Source organism: Acipenser ruthenus, chromosome 28 (assembly GCF_902713425.1).
Source record: "Acipenser ruthenus chromosome 28, fAciRut3.2 maternal haplotype, whole genome shotgun sequence".
NCBI classification, from domain to species: Eukaryota; Metazoa; Chordata; class Actinopteri; order Acipenseriformes; family Acipenseridae; genus Acipenser; species Acipenser ruthenus.
Genome location: NC_081216.1, coordinates 19,608,959 through 19,631,569, shown reverse-complemented (window position 1 = coordinate 19,631,569; position 22,611 = coordinate 19,608,959). Strand labels below are relative to the sequence as shown.

Sequence of the window (22,611 nt, the reverse complement as noted above, 5' to 3'; positions counted from 1 at the left end):
TACAAAGGATTTTATTTGCTTTCAAAATGTTAGTAAACCAAAATGATTTTTTTAGATGACCTTGTGCATCAAATGGCAGATGACTCAATTACTGGTCCATTATTGAATTTTTTTTTTTTTTTAATTTAGTCGTTGCCAATTATTTTTATTATTTTCTCCGAATTTGGAATGGCCAATTCTTTTATTATGCTCAGCTCACTGCTACCACCCCTGCGCTGACTCGGGAGGGCGAAGACAAACACACACTGTCCTCCAAAGCGTGTGCCGTCAGCCGACCACTTTTTTTCACACTGCGTACTCACCATGCAGCCACCCAAGAGCTGCAGCGTCGGAGGACAACACAGCTCTCGGACAGCTTACAGGCGAGCCTGTAGGCGCCCGGCCAGACTACAGGGGTCGCTGGTGCGCGGTGAGCTGAGGACACCCTGGCCGACCTAACCCTCCCTCCCCCCGGCGAAGCTCGACCAATTGTGCGCCGCCCCCTGGGAGCTCCCGTCCACGGTCGGCTGTGGAATAGCCTGGACTCGAAGTCGCAACGTCCAGACTACAGAGCGCATCCTGCACTCCACGTGGAGCGCCTTTACTGGATGCGCCACTCGGGAACCCCCCATTGTTGAATTTTAATAGTTTAATTAACAGCTATGGAAAATTGGCTTTAAAAATCTAAATCATATTTTATTTGTTTTTTTTTACCTTGCACTGAATTTAAAATCTACAGTAGGCTGCACACACAATAAATAAACAAATATGATTATTGATTACATGTTTTCAAAAACTATGTTTAGTTTACCAGGATAGTATTTTAGGCATGCACACTTACACTATTTCCAGAGAGTGCACGTCCCCTGATAGTGGAGGGGATGCGATATTTCACATTGTTCCTCTTCAAAAGGGTAATGGAAAGCAGCATTAAGACTGGCTCCACAAGGAACTGTATTGAGCCTTGACGCTGGTTTCCGGCTTATGTCTAGCAGTGGTAGCACTGTGATTGTGGCTTTTGTAAACTGACGTTATTAAAGTTGTAACAGGATTTCCTGTTTACTCAAATAATAATTCATTACAAAGGGTTTTGTGTCCCATGTGTTTTAAAAACCATTTAAAAATTAACAAAGGACATTTTAGAAATGTTACAAAGCTCATATTGCTGTTAAATAAGCAAATAACAAGGGGAAAATGAATAGATGTATTGAATATATATATATATATATATATAATTTTTTTTTTTTTTAATAACTCAAGTCAGGAACAAAAACCTATATTATGTTTGAATAACGCATTAAGCAAAATGCCAAATGTGTTCTACAGAAGCTTAAAAGAGGAGTGACAGTTTGAGTAATTGTATTAGAAAATATTTTGCCTGGGGCCTGTGTTGGGTATTTGTTTGTAAATGATTTGCTTGTCAACAGGCTATTTTTCAAAGCTTTCCAGAAGCAGTTGTGCTCGCTCTCTGAAGCCGCTCACATGCTTGTTGTTGGCTGGAGTTCCTGAGCTTCTCTGCACCACTTTGTTTATGTGAAGACCTAGTTCTGATGCCTTGATAATGCCAGATATTCCCTTACAAGGCTGAGAATTTCCAGAATGTGAGAGTGTACCCATATGAGGTATACACTTCCTGTTGTGTAGCATTCAAGGCCCATGACATTCCACTGAGCTGCTAGTATATGCAGCCCACTTCAACCTGCTATTAAAACTGAAAGCTTTTATAGAGCATAAATTGTAAATTTTTCAGCGAAGTGTCTTGTAAAATATGACCTACATTAGGCTAAAACTAGGGCTAGTCTTTCAGTGGATTCACATCACAAATTATGTTGGTGCATTTCATTGTATTTGCTGTGAAGCTCTAGTAGATTGTAATTGCAAAAATACCACATTGAAATATCGAATTTACCTTTTGAAAATGAAACCTACAAAATTCCTATGGAAAAAATAAGATTACAGTTCCTAACATTCCAAAGAGAAATGGGGCTATACTGTTCCGTGTAACACATGGTATCAGAGTTTAATTAAAACATGAAGGGACAATGTACGATACTGTAAGCAGGATTACATATCTGCTATTTAAATACTTGGTGACAAGGAACTGAAAAACATGAGCCACAAACTACAAAGTTACAACCTAATGGTTTATATAGTTTTTAAAGGCATTTTTCTGCAGTTAGTTTCAGTTTGAATCTTGTGAAGTCCATACAGTACCCATCACAACACTATAGATGCACTCAATGTGCACCTGAGTTTCAGGTGGGGTCCTACATGTAAATACTGTACGGTCTTGCAGGGAGCAAATCTACATTTTGGTGGCAGGTTAAATGGACTTCATCCAAAGCTAATTTAGAAATAGTACAATAAACGAAATCAAATTAATGACAGATGTTTTGAGTGGAATGCTTCTGTGTCTTCTGTGCTGCAATTATGATGTGGACTGTTCTCCCAATGGTCCCATTTACAGGAATGTGTGCATGCTGATTTTTCATGTATCAGACCATTAACCATGCCAAGGTTTGAATGAAGTTACAGTGGGTCACGTAGGCAACTAAATTTCAGTTTAGATTAGATGAAAAATGGTGAACAGAAAAATGATAAAGTACTTACAAGAAAGTCATCATGCTAATGAGACACAAAGAAAGAAAATATCTTAAAACACAGTTCTTATGTGTTTTGCTATGAGGAACCTTAAATTATGTTTTTATTTGATAATCTGCACTGCTTTAATTTCTTTATGGATTGATTCAATTATACTGTACTGTACCTTAAAGTACAGTAATGTCCTGTGTTGGATAAAATATTTATTTATAGTAAATTTGACTGGACTGTCGCAATAGCTACTGTAAATTGAGGCAGCTGGGTTTTGACAGCAGTCATACAAGAGTTAGTGGGGCATTTAAGTCTGTTTGGTTGTAACAGTAAAGTGCCATTCCTGATCACTAAATTCTGTCTTGTGAATACATAACAATGGCATCCAAGCAAAGCAGTGTGTGGAATTTCTTTACCAAGCAGGAGAAAACGGGATCTGCTAAGGAAATATTTCATTCATAGGTGGAAGCACACTTACTTAATGTGCTCCACATTATTTTATTTTATTTTATTTTATTTTATTTTATTTATTTGCTTATTTATTTTTAAATAAAGGCTACTTATTTGATATTTTTGGTAAGAAACTATATCTGTGCAATAACTGTAGATAAAGCATTCCGTATTGGAAGGTATATTAGTGTACAGGAAGCTACCTGGAAATATAACTTCATATTTGTTCTTTAACTATGAGGAAGTTGTTATGCACAGTTATTGTATATGTGTATAACAGGAAGAGCAATACATGTTTCTTATTGAATTACCCTCGCCCCTCTCTGCACACACACACACACACACACACACACAGAGAAGGTATCCAGCGTAACCAAACAGATGCACTGTTTTAAACATAGCTAGATTATTTTATATTTTTGCAACAAACAATCTAGATCTATAAAAGAAATTGGCAAGAACACCAACACTATATGGCTGATGTCCCTGAACAAGTACATGCCATTGACCTAACACTTATACTTTTTCAGGAATTTATGTTGAATATGCTGTACAAGTGCCAAAAATTGCAGCACTCCTGTTACTGCTGCTGTATGTGTTACAATTTAAAAAGTTCTGTAATCAAAATTTAAAATGCAACCTTAAACATTAAAAATACTAAGTCATTGTACTGTAATGTTTGTTTGTTTTTTTGAAGTGAGATTAAATATTTCCGGTATTCTGTGAAGTTGTGCAGAGCTAAGTTTTCTGGGAGTCCTGTTTTTAAGAATGTCCTCACTGCTGTTTTCCGAATTAGTACTGCAAAAGTGCTGCTTTTGCTACAGTAGTTTAATCTGGAGCACCTCCAGTAAAATGGTACGCCAAGATTTTTTTCTTCTATGTTGTATGGCGTTGAGGAGTCACTGCGGTGATTCATTCACTGTGCACGGACTCCATTTATCTGCATAAATTCTGCTTGGCTGAGGTAAACAAGCAAAACCCATCATCATTATTTATAATGGTCTGGATTAATTAAAGTGTTGTCAAAGTTTATGACTTTGGACTAGGTTAACCTGTCAAAGTTAGGTCTAAAACACAGTCGTTTTATACATGATCCCAAATCAGTTTTTAAATTTAAAAAAATGTACTCTTGTGAATAAGATATACACGTGCAATTCCCTTCATAGAAACACATCTTCTCTCAGCATGTCATAATCTTGCTGTATTCAAGATGTTGTTCCCTTTATACTAGAAGTTTTTGTCCTGATGTCTCAAGGCTTTGCATACTGTAGGACAACATATAATGCATTTCAAATGTTTTTGCAAGGGGAGCGTTAATGACACACACTGTGATTTTTACACTTGTCAATAAAGGTATTAAACAGAGGTTCAATTTTAAAAGCAGAAATGCAGCCCTTTAACTTTCTACTAATCCTGTCACTCTTTTCACTGTAGGTCATTTGTTGACCCACCATATTAAAATCTGTGCTAAAGCATGTTTAGGACGCTGTTATTTATTTATACATTGTTTAGATAATCAAAACAGACCCCATTATCTAGAAATGATTACAATTTGAGAAGAGTATAGTTAGTATTCTGGGAAACAAAAACAAAAAAGTGTCTGGATGTTTTCCAAACCCTGTTGGTTGCCTAAACAGCCAAGCAATTGGGCCTTTTTCAAATTGGAGTTCTTCAGCGGCTAAGGACTATATATATATTATGTGTTTTGTTTCTTAGTTTTCTTTAAAAAAAAACAAAAAAAAACTGTAGTTGTCCTTCTAAAAATTGATTTTCATTGTTAATGTTGTAACAAGAGGGTTGCTTTGTGTTGAAATGGAAAAGACAGAGAAATTGGGTTAGTTTTCACTTGAAGAGGAATTAAAGGTTTTTTTCCTGATCATAAATCTTTTGACAAATCTCCAGCTGTCATAAAAAAAAAATGCCTGCGTTGTGCTTTTAAACCGTACAGCTGAAAAAACAAACAAACTGAAATCATGTGTCTCGTCTTCGGAATTCATCATTTTAAAAATACAAAAAAAATATTGTAAGGTTTACCTTTAAAAATCACAACTATCCTAAGTGCTTTGTAATAGCTAAACAAATCTGGTTTGGTGGGACTTTGGGGATTAAAAAAAACAAACAGGTTTGAAAGTTACGTCATAATGGTATTTCAGTTGCGTAAATATAACTATTTGTTCTCTTTCAAACACAACAGTGTATATTAGCATTACATGAGCTATGATGAAATTGTCTTGTGGCCCAGGACGTATTGTAATTTAGAATAGGGAGGGGCTTTTATTTAAGGTTCTGTTAACCCTCTCCCAGCACTGTGCACAGATTCCAAGCCACAGGTCACTTGACATAATGTGGCATGACACACATTTAAAATTGTTAGCCATGTTTTTTGTCTCGCTGGTGTGTTTTAAGGATCATTAAATATATTTAGCTTGCTTGGTGTGATAAAGCCTTGTTCTGTTGGATGTGTATAGAGATGCACTCAGATATGTTAATTTCCAGATAAGTAAAGTCGGTGCAACTGCCCAAGAAAGCAACAGTACTGTATTGTACCTCCAAGCTTGAGAAAGATGAGCAGAGAAACTAAAGGCTGTTTCCTTTAGTAACAAATAAATACCAAATAATCTAGTGTGCTGATCATGATTGAACGTTTTTTCTTTCAATTCCGAATATCATTTTCTATATATATATACACACACACACACACACAGTCCAACGTGATGATGGCTACTATTGTTTGAATTGTGTAGACTGAAAGCTTCAGAATTGTTTGTAATGGGGCGTCAGTGTGAAATATGCCATTGTGGGATAAAGTTCATTTCTGACGTAATAGCGCTGACCTTCCTCGGCTTGTGGCATTTTTGTTTTTCCTACAAACACGTGTTTGTCATTATGCTTACTTTTTTTCAGTTTGGCACTGTGCCAGGAACAGCAACTCAAAAGTACAAAAAGCTAGACTGACAATCGTGTGATTTTTAAAAAATAAAATAAAATAAATAATAAAGAAAATGGCATTCTTTGCCTTTTTAGATGCCGGAAGTATGAAACTGCTGCTAGGTTTTCTTTTTACATCGCCAGCACGTTTTTGTTGAATTGTTTTTAGACCGATGTTGTATCTCTTTTTGAGGCCTTGTGCAGCAGGTTCTGAAAACTGAAAAAACACCATTATCTTGAGAAATTATATTGTAGTTACTGTATGTGATTATTGAATTAATACTGTTATCAGTGGATAGCTGGCCAGGGTACGTTCAATAATCTCGCACCAGCAAGGTTTGCTGGTGTTGTGCACATAAACAGCAGATCAGACTGTGAAGCACCCAGTTGAATTGCAGCAAACCTTGTTGCCTGGAGCATCTCCGTTGCTTGCCAATGTTGGTCCTTAGTGCTGATGTGCGACAACCACAATGGATGCTCTTTCAGAAGTTGAATTTGATATCAACAAGGCCTGAGGTACATGTTCTGTGCGCATTTCAGTCAAATCACAAACATGTGAAAATGTGTGACTTATCCTCATGTGTTTTAACTTGGTCGGAGCACAATGCATGTGTAGATACAACAATACTGCAATTGAACAGTCAAATTAAAGCCATTCACCTTTACAGTGTGTGCTAAAAATATTAACTTTATACTTGACAGTATTAATGAAAATATATCCCCTAGGCCTACTTTGTGTGAGTTTTTATGAACATCATCAAATGTATCCATGGTATACTCTTTAAAAATGTTCAGTATAATGTTTCTGGGCACACAAACACAAATAACCCTTTTAAAAGTGTTACCATTTGTTAGTTACTTACCTCATGGAAACCATCCATGGGGTGCTGATTTACATTGGAAGTGCTCTTTCTTGTACAGACATACCAACAAATTAATAATAATCAGAACACAAAAAAGTGCTTCTACCACTTTAAGGAGATCATGTTACAGTACAGTAAAAAAGCAGCAAACACATTACCCCGAAACTTTATCCAGAGGAAGCCATTGGTAATAGGAAGCATCCCATCTTGTAAATAATCTTAAGTTGCCTCTTGGCTCCTGTGTGTGCCCTCGATATGGACCATTTATTGAAAAACCCTATATTCTTCGCACTGGTCATGGCCTCAGGCTTCAGAAAGGCTTGTATAATTGAGAACTCTTTGTGACTTATTAATTTCCCTCCAGGGTATGCAGCTGTATGTGGGTCAGGTTGGCTGACATCCTTGCTTGCGTCATTAGCAGCTGTTTTGGTTTGAGCCAGGTGGCCTGAAGGAGATCAGTTATAAATTTGAATGTTGCTGCTGCTCTTCTTAGGGCAAGCTTTCAGACCTTCATTTTCTGGCTGTTACATACCTCTAGCCAAGCTGCAAGTGGTACTGTACAGTAGAAGCCAAAACATTTTGATTATGCAGTAAAGAGTGTGATCATAATGAAGACATGCTTGTACACTAGTGTATGGCATGGTGTGTTCTGGTGTTGCTTTACATTTGAAAAGTACTTTTTAAATGATAGTATTTATTTTTCTGTGATACTTTGATTAGAAGTACAATTGTGTACTGTAGTCGGTGTAATTATTTTACTGTATGGGTGGTTTATCTTATAAACATGAATCAAGTTATTAAATACTTCTTTGCCTACTCGTTGTAATGTTAATTTGTAAACTGACATGTGCAGTGTCAGTTTCTGACTGGAATTTTCATTACCAAAAAAATACAAGTAGTAAAGGACTAGACAATCTGTGTGCTTGCTTCGCTGCACAGTAACTGCTAGGTTTGCAGATGGGACTGGTTACTGATTGGGTCTATTCTCTGACCTTTATTTTATTTTTTTTTATTTTTTTTATTATTTATTTATTTTTTTTGCAACCAAATGTGGAGACAGATGCTGATGATCTCAGGGTAATTGTAAGCTGTTAGTTCTTGCTCCCTCACTCCCCACAATACACAACCAATGCCCCTCTGTAACTCTCTAATGCAAAATTTCTTGCTGTAGGATCTGGGACTGTAAGTTGTCCATAATCAACACCTGTCATTTTGTGCGCTTTTTCTGAGTTGGCAGATGCTGCCTCTGACCAGACAGACAACACTTGGCTTAATCCATTTTGTTCCTTATCCTTTTAGGAGCCGTGCGCTTGACTCCTGTTGAACTATGCACACTGTATGACTCGTTCACCCGACCATATGAGACAACAAACAGTTTAAGTATAGGAAGACGCGATTTAATGAAACATGCTCAATAGCTACGGCACTTCAGAAATATTTGAACACAGTCATAGATGGCCTTTCAGCAATAACTTGAATGAAGTGAGCCAGTTGGATATTAAGCACAGAAACCATGTTCTTGTTTTGTCCGATTTTAGCAACAAGTGAGGAAATGAATAAAACCCTTTTAAATATATAAAACAAGCAAGAATCTTGGTTGCAACTACAGTAGGAGCATGTTTATTATTATTCTGAGCAAATCGTTGCTAGTTTTATACTGTATACAATTGTGATTCCTTTCAGAAAGTGTATAGTGTGCATTTATGCAAAACTAGTGTTGTCTTCAAAGGAGTGGTGTTTTAATATTGAGAAAACATCAAGCTATTAAATACATTACCGAGGTGCATCTGTTCTTTTTACCCCCCTGATGTTTCCTGTATGATAATAGAAGTACTGTAACATGCCCTCAGCTAGGGTTTTTTCTTTCTGTATATAGTGCCAAAAGGGAAGCATTTCATGGTTGTGCTTTACTGTATATGGTTGCGTTGAGTAGTGAATTATGTCAAGAATGTCACATCGAGGCTGCCTGTGTGAGCAGAATTTTAAAACCCTGCTCTGTATGTACACCATTAACCCACAATGTCCCTACTATAGTAAGGCTTTCCTATACCAAATTGTCATCTGTAAAGGAGAGAGAGGAATCTACATGAAACACAATGTTGAAAAATCATCCTTTCATACAGCAACAAACTGATTATACCAGAACTATCAAAAAGCCTTTCTTGAATATGTGCTTTTGTCCTGTCTGAGACCAAAGCAAAAAAGAATGAAGTTACATACAGTGTATAATCAATAACTGACCCCCAGACTGCCCAAGATAATTCTGGATGGATGGATCCCTTTTTGAAATTTTTTTTTACTGTGGACTCACAAACTATGCAAAAATAACAATAACTGCTTTTATAGTTATGTCAAGTATTTTTGTGCAGTATTGCATTAAAACCTTGAAATTCCTTGTCTTAGAAAATGTTCACCTTCATGTACCTTATTTTTTATCACTGAAAGCAGCAGTATTTATTAAGAATATTAATTGTTATTAAAAACAAAAAAAAAAAAAAAAAACATTGTATAGGCCACTAAAATGTGATTAATGTGGATCATGGACCACGCCTACCAAAAACCTTTTTGTACAATGCCACGTGTGGCGAGCATTTTCTCGACAGTGATTATCTGGAGGGTGACTTACTTGAATATAGCATGGGATTTAGAAGCAAGCAGTAAGTCAGGTTGAAGTCAGATGCAGTACCTTCAGTGCACATTGTTGTTTTTTGTTGTTGTTTGTTTTTTTAAATAAATAAATAAATCATTGAGGTTTTATAGGAAACCACCGTGAACACACACTGGTGTGTGTGTGTGTGTGTGTGTGTATATATATATATATATATATATATATATATATATATACCAGTATTAGCCCAAATATAAGAAAATAAGATTGGAAAAATACAGCTAGCCTTGTCAAGTCAAGGCTGTTGCGAATGTGCGTATTGAGTACAGTAATGAAAATGGATAAAACTAGCTGCAGTGATGAAGTTATGATGCAATTTAAGATCATTAAAATTTTTTACCCTCCATCGCTTTTACTCTAGACATCCATTTATTTATTTTTGACTTTTGTAATATCAAAAAGCAGTGTGAGGAAGAACACGTTAACTGAGGATGCTTTTGCACCATATTTTGTATTTAAGCAGTCAAATTGCTTTTTAAATAGGTCACACATAAAGCAGAGCAAAGAAAAAAGTTCCCTGATAGAGAAGACGACCACCAACCAATACTTTTGGGATATGCCTGCCACAGGTCAGGTATTTACCGAGCATTTTATGTCAGAGCTGCCGATAGGCTAGTCCCCTCCGGGGAGTGACGTCCTCGGTCCCGCCTACCGAGGAAATAAGTAGTCACTCCGCGGAGCTCACTTCCTCTTTTGCATCGAACCCGCGAATGTGAGTGATGCGACCTTGCAAGGTTTGGTGGTCAAACTTCTCTTTCAGGGAAACAGGTTTACATCCATAACCATCCATACACGTTCCCTTTCAATTTGAACACGACCATCAATCAATACTTTTGGGAAAAGTATACCAAAGCCGTCGCAAGGGAGTGTGAGCGGAGACAGCTGGGCAATAGATGGGATCATGACCTTTTGGTCATACACCACTTTTGAAAATACCTCCATTTGTAGGCATACAGTGCCCTTGTGGAGGAGGCCCTAACATTCTGCAGTGTACTGACGACTGCGTCTGAGAGCCCTAAGGCGGACAGACGGTCCCGTTCAGGGGCCAGACTCACAGTTGTAGTCTGCCCGCTTCAGAATGCCAGAGGGTGCCCCTCTCCTGACTGAGGAGATCCAGGTGCAGCGGGTTCTCACAGGGCTGGCCTTGTAGCAGTTGGCAAATGTTTGAAAACCAAATTCTTCTGGGCCATCTAGGGGCCACCAGGAGAACTATTGCCTCTTCTCTCCAGACTTTCTCTAGGAAAGCTGGTGGGCTAGGGTGTCCACGCCTAGTGGACCGCCGCAGTAGTGGGGGGAGAACCATAAGGGGCAGTGAGTCGTCTCTGCCGTGGCAAAGAGATCAACTCTGGCCCTTCCAAAACGTTCCCAAATGCGCGTTACCACCTCAGGGTGGAGTCGCCATTCGGACTGGTGAGCACCTTCCCTTGAGAGGAGGTCTGCTGCCCAATTCACCACTCCAGGAAGATGGACAGCCCGGAGGGATAACCGGTTCCTCTTTGCCCAGGTCAATAGCTGAAAGGCTATGCGGTGCAACTCCGGGGACCGAAGCACTCCCTGATGGTTGACATACGCTACTATAGACATGTCTCCTCTGGAGCACTGGAAGGAAATGCTAGAGAGCGAGGTGAACAGCTCGCAGTTCCAGCGCATTTATTTGCAGGGCATGTCCAGCTACTCGCGGACTCCTCTGCCTGCCTATATCGCACCCCAACACGAGTTGGATGCATCAGTGGTCATTACTTGATGGTTGTGGATCAATCCCATCCTTGCACCTTCATGCAAGTGGGGGCTTGCCTCCACCAGTGTAGGTCTTCTCAGCACTCACGAGACACAGTTGTCGACAGTGTCTGTCACGTTTGGTATGTAGCCGAAAGGCATTGAGCCACGCTTGAAGCGGGCACATGTGGAGTAAGCCCAGCTGGATAGGTGATGCAACTGCAGCCATCAGAGACACTGTTGATCCCTGTTGGAACAGGGCTAGACAGTTGTGAATGGCAGCTACTCTGCTGTCCAACAGGTAGGCTGTCATTGTAAGGGAGTCCAGACAGATTCCTAAGTAGACCGTTCTCTGTAACGGTATTAATTGGCTTTTTCCATCGTTGAGGGTGAGACCCAGCCTCGACAGATGCTCTGTCACTATCCCCGTGTGGGCCACTGCTCCTGCCTGCGACCTCCTCTCCCTCAAAAGGTGTTGAGGTGTCTCAGGTCTAGGATGGGGTGGAGGCCGCCATACTTTTTTGGCACTAGAAAATACCTCCAGTAGAACCCCTGCTCTTGAGACTTGGGTTCTACGAGGCGGATGGCTTGTTTGAAAAGTAATGCATCTACTTCTTGCCTGAGAGCCAAGACCTGGAGAGGGTTGCTCACGGATGTGACCGTGATCTGTCGGAAGGAAGGTGGGCACGCATTGAACTGCAGTGCGTAACCGGTGTGTATGGTGGCGAGCACCCAAGTTTCCGAGGTGCAGGTGCGCCAGTATTGTAGTTGTGTTGTGAAGAAGGGTGAGTCTGAGGCCGCAAGCCTTCAGGGGCAATTTTTCTTAGCTTCTGCGGAAGCCTGAAGGCGATGCTGCGTGGCGCTGTGAGAATCGGGACCGTCTGTGTCACCGTTTGTGTCATGGTTGGACACCAACGCCTCGTCCTGTCCTGCGCTAGAGCACGGGAAGGGAGCATCGAGACCACCTATCGTGATGCATCCCTCTCTTTGTGGGAGTGCTGTAGGATCTCCTCCCCCACTGGCCCAAACGTTTAACCAGGGTAGATAGGGGCGTCTAGCAAGGCAGACTTGTCCGTATCCAGAAACCTTGCTTGCGACAGCCAAAGCCCTCTTCGTGCCACTATGAGGCCTGCCAGGCTTCGACCCAGGGCTTACCCTTGGAAGCCTGATATTTGCAGCAGCGTGCCTGAAACCAAATGTAGCTCGGAAGCTACTGGTTCAGGAAGAGGCACTGTTTGCATACAGGTAGGCCGTAAGGAGACCTGCCGTGTTGGCCAGACGGGTGGTCTGCGCTTCAGCCGCATACACTCTTTTAATGTGGGTCTCTGTTGTTCTGCATTGGCTATTAGGGCATGCAGGGTCCTTAGACAGACCTCCTACAGGAGGGGCTCGCACCAGAGCTGCAATGGTAGAAACCACCAGTGGGAATCCCGTTAAGCCCAGCACCAATGCGCCTTCCAAGGAAGCCAGTGGGGTTGCATGTCTTGAGACACTTTGTGCTGAGGCCGGTCGGTGCAAAGAGGAAAGTCTTTGAAAACCGGGAAGGGCTGGGGGGGTGCGGCCTCTGACATAAAAAACTCAGTAAATACCTGACCTGTGGCAGGCATATCCTAGAAGATTGCTTGGTGGTCATCTTCGAATTGAAAGGGAAACACACACACACACACACACACATACACTAACAGAGGACAGTGCAGAACACTATCATTTTGAAATATAATCCATTTTATAATCTTGTTCAATGTAAGCATCTTTGCACTGCAGGGAACCGTTTTTATTGCATTATAATGGAGGGAGGTGACGTACAAAGCCTCTGAGACTCATCTCTCATAAGGGACTCTGTTCACAGGCTCCATGTTTGCAATGAAAACAAACAACCCATGCAGCAGATCAATCCTTTCTGTTTTAGTGTAAAGCTACAAGTTGAAATCCATTGTCACCCTATACTGTCCCAGGTGTTCATGGTAAATATTGTTGTTAAGCTTCAGGAATACCTGAAATAGTCGCAACATTTATGGACAAAAAAAAGCAGCCAGCACAGGAAATGTATGGATCCGTTATTATGGGAAGCCTTATTAGATAGCTACTGCAAATACAGTTCAACTACATGTTGAAATATTGACTACTATTTGTAAACCAATTTACAGTAAATTCAGAAGAGTTTTTACTTTTTGTGAAAGTGTATTTGCACTTCAGTTATTATCTGATGAAGCTTGTATTTGGTCTTTTTAGGTGATTACATCATGTATATCTCTTGTTCCTTATAATGAAGCTGCAGTTTACAAAATTATTATCGACCTTGTTCAGTGTACATTGTATATTACAGCAGTGTTGCACAAACTTTTTAAATGCTGCACCCCTTTTTTAACATACTTTTTGTTGCACCCCCCCCCCCCCCATATTAAAACGTTGGACCTTACTATTTTAACAGGTTATTTTTTCCAGATTTTGTGTAAGTTGCGTATTTTTTTCCGTAACCACAAAAAGTCCAGATTTAACTAAATACATACACGTATCACAAATTCAACATTTTAAATATAGAGGAGGCTGTGTAGTCCAGTGGTTAAAGAAAAGGGCTTGTAACCAGGAGGTCCCCGGTTCAAATCCCACCTCAGCCACTGACTCATTGTGTGACCCTGAGCAAGTCACTTAACCTCCTTGTGCTCCGTCTTTCGGGTGAGACGTAATTGTAAGTGACTCTGCAGCTGATGCATAGTTCACACACCCGAGTCTCTGTAAGTCACCTTGGATAAAGGCGTCTGCTAAATAAACAATATATACATATATTATACTTAGCGAGTGAAAATTTAGCTGACATGTTAAACCTGGGTTTCTAGCAAATAAATCAGTGAATTTAAATATTTTGTTTACACTTGGCAAGTCAACATTTCTAACAAATAAATCTGTGACAAAATACATGTAACTTATAATCTTTTTGTTTTGTTTTGTTTAAACTTGGCGATTTCAACATTTACCTAAATCTTAAAAACATCATCGTTCAGCAATTACACCTTGGGTTTTCACAAAATAAAGTACAAGATTGTTACAAGATATCACATTGTTTTTACATACAATTACAAATTTATACAGTTGGGTTTTTTTTACTGGAGCAATCTAGGTAAAGTACCTTGCTCAAGGGTACAGTAGCAGTGTCCCCCACCAGGGATTGAACCCACAACCCTCCTGTCAAGAGTCCAGAGCCCTAACCACTACTCCACACTGCTGTGCACTACTTCCTACTCTTGCCTTTCGTTTTGTGTTTGTCCTTCTCCTCCCTCCGCCTCGCTGCTGCTGCTTCCATCACCGCATTGTCCGCACAGGGCCCCCTCTGGGGGGGAAGTGAGTCTCACTCCCCAAGCCGTGCTTGGCTACACCGCCCAGGTTTCTCGTAGGTCAGAGGGGACCCTCGGCCACACCTGTTCTTTCTCAGCTTGTGTGCTTTAGCCTCAGTGAGGCTCTAATCTATACTCCTTTCTCTTATCCTAACCCTCTTCCCCTTTTCCTCCAGGAAAAAATACCTGCTAAAACATTAGTGTTATTTTTTTTTTTTTTTTTTGAAACACTTGTCGGCCCTGTTCACTGCAGTTTCACTGACACTCGCCATTTCAAACATAATTTCTCTGGTTCTAGAAGTCCTAAAGTGATCGTCAATGGCTCATTTGAAGGTAAGAACTTGGCCTAATTAGCTGTCATTTATGTATTTATTTAAAATGTTCTATCCTTAAAATAAATATATATATATATATATATATATATATAATTTTTTTTTTTTTTTACAGAACTGCCCCTTTAGTCATAGCCATACCCCCCTTAGTGACTCTCCGCGCCCCCCCCCAGTTTGTGCACCGCTGTACAGTACCATTTTGGGAGTATCAGATTGGGTATAAACAGTAAACGTATCCAGGGTTTTTTCAGGGACTGCAGGTTGGGATATTTTATATAAAAGTGTTTGAGTTTTACTACACCCAAAGGCTTCAAATATACCATGTGGGAGAAATTCTGAAATTTGTTTGGAAAATTACGTGTTACACTTCAGATGAGTAGTACCATGCATATTATAATTGTTTAGGTGTTTAGGAGAGCTTTCAAAATGCTGAATTTGCTGCATAGTTTTTCATATGAGAGGATTTCATACAGTTCTTTCATTACGCCGTGACGTTTCTATGGTGCTTGTATCAGTGTTTGCTTAATTCTTTCCTGGGTTGTCATGGAAATGTTTATTTACTTAACTAATGTTTCACTGTGTCAAAGTGATGCTGTTAGCAACCCTAAATCCTTTCCATTTGATCAATAAAAGTACTCAGAATAGCAAAGACATTTTATTGGTATTTTTAAATGAAGTTTATTTTTTTTTCCCATACTCTACATGTGTTAAAAAGGCTGATTGTACATATTACAAATTGGAAACAAAAGAAACAACTGCAATTTATTGCCTTTTTTTCCTAAACTGTGATCATGTAAAAATAAAAATAGTTATGCAGTGATTTATTATAGATAGGCCAAGGCATTTCTACAAAAAAAAGTGAAACCACAAATTATATATATATATATAAATTTTTTTATTACAATATGGCCTCTCTTTAATCCTGCCCACAAAGCAAAACAGAATGCATTTAAAAGTTATGGTATTTTCAGATACATTATACACAAGTCTACAGACTGTCCATACTGTAATTACATTTTTTGTTGCCTCCTAAATTATGCATCAATAACCCCTTCTACAGGACAAGATTTACCATTGGTTTTATTATCCTTTTTTATTAACTGTAAATATGGGCCATAATGTTACATTAATTCATCCAACGAAGATATATCTATCTATCTATATATATATATATATATATATATATATATATATATATATATATATATATATATATATATATATATATATATATACACACAATTTATAATTCTGCGTGTTACAACAAACATTTAGTTAAAAACAAACTAACATACATAGGTAATTAAAACCTGAGCATAAAGTGCAGTCATGTAAACCAAAACTATCAAAGCATATCAACAATGGTGCTGCAGACACAAATGAACATAAACGCTGGCACACAGTGCTGATAATGCTGGCTTCAATTGTTACACTACAAAATGACAAACGTGTTGATCTGATAATGTAGATGGGAAAATATTAAATGAAAATCTATTTCTTGCTTTTTACCTCTACTGTACCTGAAGTCTGAAATGTACTAATGTTGAATCATGTTGTCTATGCTTTTATTGTGTCTGTTTTTATTGTGTTTATTCTATACGATATCGGTGTGATAACTCAGGGATCATGGCACAGTACAGTAAGAGAAAAAAAGACACGCAGGAGACATAAATCAAGATATACAATAATTTAAGGGTGAATAAAAAATATGGTAGATTTCCTGCACGTCTTGTGCAAAGCTTATCTAAGTTGAGACAGAGGTTTGCAGATTCTTTCTGTGGTCTTTGTATTTTTTCAAGTATGGGTATTGTGTATATACAGTGAATGCACAACCACAAGTATTGCATTACCTGGAGAACCAATAAAACCACACATGCATGTGTATGGCATTAACCGACTGTGTCAGGGAGACACCACATTCAATTACATTTGGTAGATTTTACTTTTTTTTTTTTATAAAAGGATAAACTAACATGGCTTCAAGAAACTATTTTCACACAACATCTTGAGAACCTTCTCTTGTACCATAGATAAAAAGGATTTGGTTATGATGTTAAACATTTCATTGTAGACAGTAAGAGTGATTTTGTAGACTGTATTAGAGCAGCTGGTGATGAGCTTGAGGAAAAAAGTGACATTTTCAAATAGTGTTTGTAAGAATCCATCATCCAATTGTTTTATTAATCTTGTTGGAGGATTACACTGTATATTTCTATATCTGCGTCTTTCTGTTTTAGATGTTGTATGCCATCTTGTGGCAGAGTGACTGTAAACATGTTTCATATAAAAACATCCTTTTGTCAGTGTTCATAATGTTACACGACAGGACCTGAGCACCACTATTTGATTTAATTTTCTATTATCATGTTTCTGAATTTTACATTATTTTTTCTTGTAAGCTACATATTTCACTTTTTGAACCACAGTTATTTTTTTCTGTTGTGTACATTTTTAAAACGGTAACATATTTTTTATTTATTTATTTTTACAGATTTATATTCCATTTTGGCTGCAGTAATAAAAAAAACTTACTATAAAAATATTTTAATATTGTGTTTTCTTCATAATTAAACACTATTTTTAAAATAAAAAAACAATGTAAATAGTAAAAAAAAAAAAAAAAAACTATAGGAAAAAGGCCATAAAAAGGCACCACATTTTTTGAGAATCAATAAGATGTTTTAAAACCTCAATGTAAAAATTAAAAAATCTATCAAACTGTATTAAAACCCTCTTAATAAAGTCAAAGCAGTTACTGCAGCTTTTCTTTCATGAAGCACAATGCAAGTAGTGTTTTTAGCGGTTTCATATTTTGTGACTTGTCTGCCTGCAGAGATAACATGAAAATAAACCCCATTGACGTAATTAGGCTTGATAAGATCTAAGAATTCAGTTGTTGACGTTTCTGTGTGGTTTCAGTGGTTTCATGCGTTTTCTTTGCTGGAGTAGTAAGGTTGGTTTTTAATCCTATTAACCTCGAGCTTAACTGGAGACAGAGAGAGAGAGAGAGAGAGAGAGAGAGAGAGAGAGAGAGAGAGAATAAAAAAATGTAGGTTGATATTTCACCTCACCCTGGGCTCGACAGGCTGCTCTCTGTTATTTGGCAACACTGAGGAAAACAGAAAATGCAGTGAAAGGAAATACTGTCTACTGTAGGTTGCAATTTAAGCGGAAGCTTTTACACCACATATTTCGAGTTAGGTCTTATACTAACAATATTGTGTAATAAACAGACACATATTACATTAAATAATGGAGAAACTGTCCAAGTGTTGACTGCTCAGATTAAAGGAGCTAGGCCAACATCTACTTAATCCATAAGGCCTATCTTTTGTAAGGTAAGTATACATATACTGTGCAGGGGTGGACATAAGACTCCCATTGCATAGCAATTTGATCCATTCCTGGTTTTACTATAAGTTTAAAAAGACCCCTGAGCTTGTTACATACACACTGTGGCTCGCAGTAAAACCCAGAATGGGTGAAACTGCTGTGCAATTGGAGTCTTCTTTCTATCCCTGCATGCACTACACTCTCCCTGGGCCACGAAATATATCTAAAGTGGTAATACATATTTATATTTTGAGTTTTGATACATTTATTTACTACAGTATAACAACATGCACAATGTACAGTAACGTCTGATGTTTGAAAGATAATTACTAGTTTGGATCTTATTTGGCTGCTGTATAATATTACATTATTATTGTTGATGTCAGTCATAAACAATACATTGGTATTCAACATGAAATGTAACACTTCAAGGCTTGTTTTGTAAGGCTATACTGGATGTACATGTTGGATAATGCAGGTATCCAGTGGTTATTACAGAGGTAGAAAGAGAAAGCAATCTCGTCTGTTTCTGCAGTCAGCTACAGTGGCCAGGCTGTCAAAACAACAGAGTGACACAGTATATTCTACACACATTTTTTTTTTTGCATTTTAATATTTGCATTTGTGTTACCTTCTGTGTTGCCAGACTTGTTTGCTAACATTTTTCTGTTTAGGTGTTAATGTGTTTTTAATATACTTAAAACAATATATAAGTTAAGTAAAAGTTACTTAATTTAGACATTTCAAACTAAAGTCGTTAAAATATAATTTTAACCTCTTAAATCATTTCATAGTGTCTCCAAATACACCTTATCCCCCCCCTTATCCCCCCCCCCCCCCGTGTATTTAAATGCCTGCTCTTCTGTACCTTGGCGGTTGCTGAACCATTCACATTCCGAATTTGTTTGTGATGATACTGTTTCTGTACTAGTCTGGTTAGAAACACGAAACTTAGACCTTTGGACTACAAAATGCAAACCAATAAAACATGTTCATACTCAGACAGCGCTTGGCAGATTTATGTTGTGGGTCACTCAGTTTCTTTGAGCTGTCTGGAGGAGGTGGGCCTGACCTGTAGATTAGGGCTGAAGTATGCTGCCAGATTAGGAGAGCTGTTTTTAGATCATGATTCTGTTGTTTATAGATTGATAGTCTTTGAACCTCTTTTGCAAGTTTTTCTTTACCCCAGTATCTAAATTAAATCTATCTTGATGCACAAATATTTTACTCTAGAAAGGAGTAAGCCACACTGTTGTTAAACATGTAACAATATGGGTCATATTTTCAAAGCCGTTACTCCAGTCTTTAATTCACTCTCTTTTATTTATTTTTTTTATTTAAGAGAAAGTGCCATGTTAATCATACAAAATGAATAACGAACAACTCGGGAGTGCTTAATAAATTAGCTATATTAGTTATTAGGCTCTGGTGTTGCAGTATTAACTGTTTTTTCTCTATTCAATAAAGTATGAGTTAATTTAAAGATTGAGGTAACAATTTGAAATATGCCTCATGCATGTTTTCACAATGTACACTTGAAAGAGGGGTAGTTAAAGTTAGAATAGTTAAAATGTCACTTTTATTATTTAGCAACCAGTGTCTGTTGCATACTGTAACAATAGTGACAGTTGCTTTGTGCTTTACTCTGAGTTACAGGTACAATGATCTCTCCAATGCTAATGCCGCTTTCTCTTTCCATGAGGCAGAAATATTTCGCATTGTACTTGAAGTTTGAATTGCATTCAAACTGCTTACTGCAACTTGCCTCAGTTTCAAATCAGTTCTTGATCACGCTGTAATAGTCTTTTAAAATCCGAATAGTGCTAGGGTGGTACTGTAGATGGATGATTTTAATCACGTAAAAACAAAAACAAACAAAACACTGCTTGCCTTAAGATTTGGTAGTGATGTAGTGCTGAAAGTGCCCACTAGGTGGTGTTAATGCACACTGAAGCATGCAAAGCATTGTTACAAGCCTTGATACACTACAGTGAAAATGTACACATCATGTTGACAGAAATTGTAGAAGACATTACAGTATTAATGCTGCTCACAAAGTTATACAATTAACATCTGAAAATAATGTGTTAACACACACAATATTTCCTTTTTACTGTGTTACTGTAGTTAATGTATATGAAACATGACATGACTGGACTGGCAAGTTTATTAAAACAGCACTTTATTTTCTATTTTTCAGATGATTCTTTGGGACTGGGACCTGAAGCAGTGGTACAAACCACAGTATCAGGTAAGTTCTATATAGTATATCTGTTTGATTTTTTTTTTTTTTTTCTTTTAACAGTCTCAAGTAAGAAGGAAATTAAGATAGTATTTTGTTGTGTACAGCACCTGTAATTGATACCAAGATGGGACAGCCTATTTTACACCTGCACAATTTAGTTTTTTTAGCTGAACTTTTTTGGAATGACCTCTACGTGGCACCAATTGTCAAGTAAATCTGATGTTTAACAGGCCTGATTCAAGAATTGCCTTCTGCATGTAGGTTAAAAAAAGGTTAAAACTGTCATGGTTGAAAACACTGCTGTGTTGTTTTACCTGTGGTAGGGCCAGCTTTTTGGTGTAGCTCAATCAGAATAAAATGTGTGGCAACATACTGGTAAGTTTTGCCATGTTCCAAAGTCTAAAGTAAATTATTGGTATAGTATATTTACTAATAAACTATATACATCAAATACTAACTGGATCAAATGTTAACATCATAGCTTGCTTTGTTAAGGACTACATTGCTCACAATGCACATCCAGACACATACTCGCACATAAAAACAAAGAAATGTTTTAAATATTGTACCATGCATACAATGAACACAACTCCCAAATAAAATGTGATGAGGCATTGATTCTGTCTTCAGTAACCTATACCTAATATCCGTAATCAGCCTCATAATTGCCAAGCCATACACAAAATGTCAAGAGCTACAGTAGAATATAAAAAAGCTCTTTAATATGACCAGCATTTCCTCAAACTGGAGAAGACACAGTCTGGCGTTATTGAAGGCAGATATACACATTGCAAAGATAATTTAGTTACTGGAAGATCACACCATATAAACGCAGTACTCGAAGGGTTAACACTATTATTTGGTGTTACCCTTGAAAATTCAAGGTACTATTAAATAGTACTTATATTGGCTAAACGTAAGTTGTTACCTATCGAGGATATTTGGTACTGTACATTTAAACAAAACACTGGTTTCTGTTTGGAGAATTTAAAGCACTTTATTTGTACTTTCCTATTCCTGTGCCACACCTGCAGTGCTGGAAGTGGCTCCACCCTTGTGCTGCTGATAGGATAATCTAATCTCTGTTTTTATAGGTCATTCAATCTGCTCTTTGTTTAAAATGTCTTAACGTTTCTATTTTAACCAAGAGTCTAGTAGTGTGTGTCAGGCTGCAGTTTGAAGTCTGCCTCAAATTTTCCAGGGAGGTGTGGGGGCTTCTCTTGATGCAAGACATTACATCATTTCCACTCCACGGGCTGCTGGCATGTATTTGCATACTGTATATGTGTTATAGCATCTCACAGTTTCAGGCAGGTTGAACTGAATCTCAGATTAACCGTTTTTTTTTTTTTTTTTAAAAGATGTTGTACAGTATTGAAGAACAGGCCTGGCAAAACTATCTTGCAGGTGTTGTGTCTTTAATTTGTACACACGTCTTGCCATTTGCTTGTAGTATTTGTAAATGCAATCTTTTGCAAAATCTCTGCATACTTGGTTTACAAAAATAATTTAAAACAATGCATTGGGTCTAAAAACTGCAACAGTAAACGGAAATTGGGCTAATGCAGAATAAAGCCTAAAGCCTTTCAACCTTAAAAGCGATGTTTGCAACAGGTTCATGCTTTCTAAAACAACGCTCCTGACTTTACTATCTGGTAGGAGACTCAGGCTTTTCTTCCCTACATTCGCTCCTTCAGTTTATTGAATTTGAAATTGCCCAAAGCATTTGCTTCCTGGTGACAACTCACATTTACGTAATCCTATGGAACTATCAACCAATGTAAGATTTACCTCTGAGAAACTTAATGTGATTGGAACGGGACAAAAAAAAAAAGGCTTTTTGTAAGAGCTTATAATTATTTAATTTTATAAATGGGGATACTGTAGTACTAACATTTCTAAAAAGAAACCTTACCCATGTTTTTATTATTTTAAAAAAATGTGCTACAGTACAATCGGTTTTCTACAAAGTAATTTTTGCATGACTGGCAGTTGGACTTTATTCTGAAGCCAGCTCTGCTTGTGTTGCTATAAACAAACCCCAAAGTCATCCATCAGGCAGTCTGTGGTTATACAATTTGTGAAAAACAGGATGTACGATAAAACATGTGCAGTCATGCACAACTAAGATCACATTTATGGCTTAATTTAATAAACAGGCTACTGTGCTGTC

The 22,611-nt window shown here is 37.9% G+C and overlaps 1 protein-coding gene across 1 annotated transcript in view; it reads left to right on the top strand.

Annotated features, from left to right (window-relative positions):
* Nucleotides 1–22,611, top strand: part of LOC117435035 (cGMP-inhibited 3',5'-cyclic phosphodiesterase 3B-like) — a 73,813-nt gene that overhangs the window by 31,430 nt on the left and 19,772 nt on the right. The window contains exon 2 of the mRNA XM_034057899.3: nt 20,394–20,444. Coding sequence (XP_033913790.2) covers nt 20,394–20,444 — 51 coding nt within the window. The remainder of the gene's footprint in view (nt 1–20,393; nt 20,445–22,611) is intronic.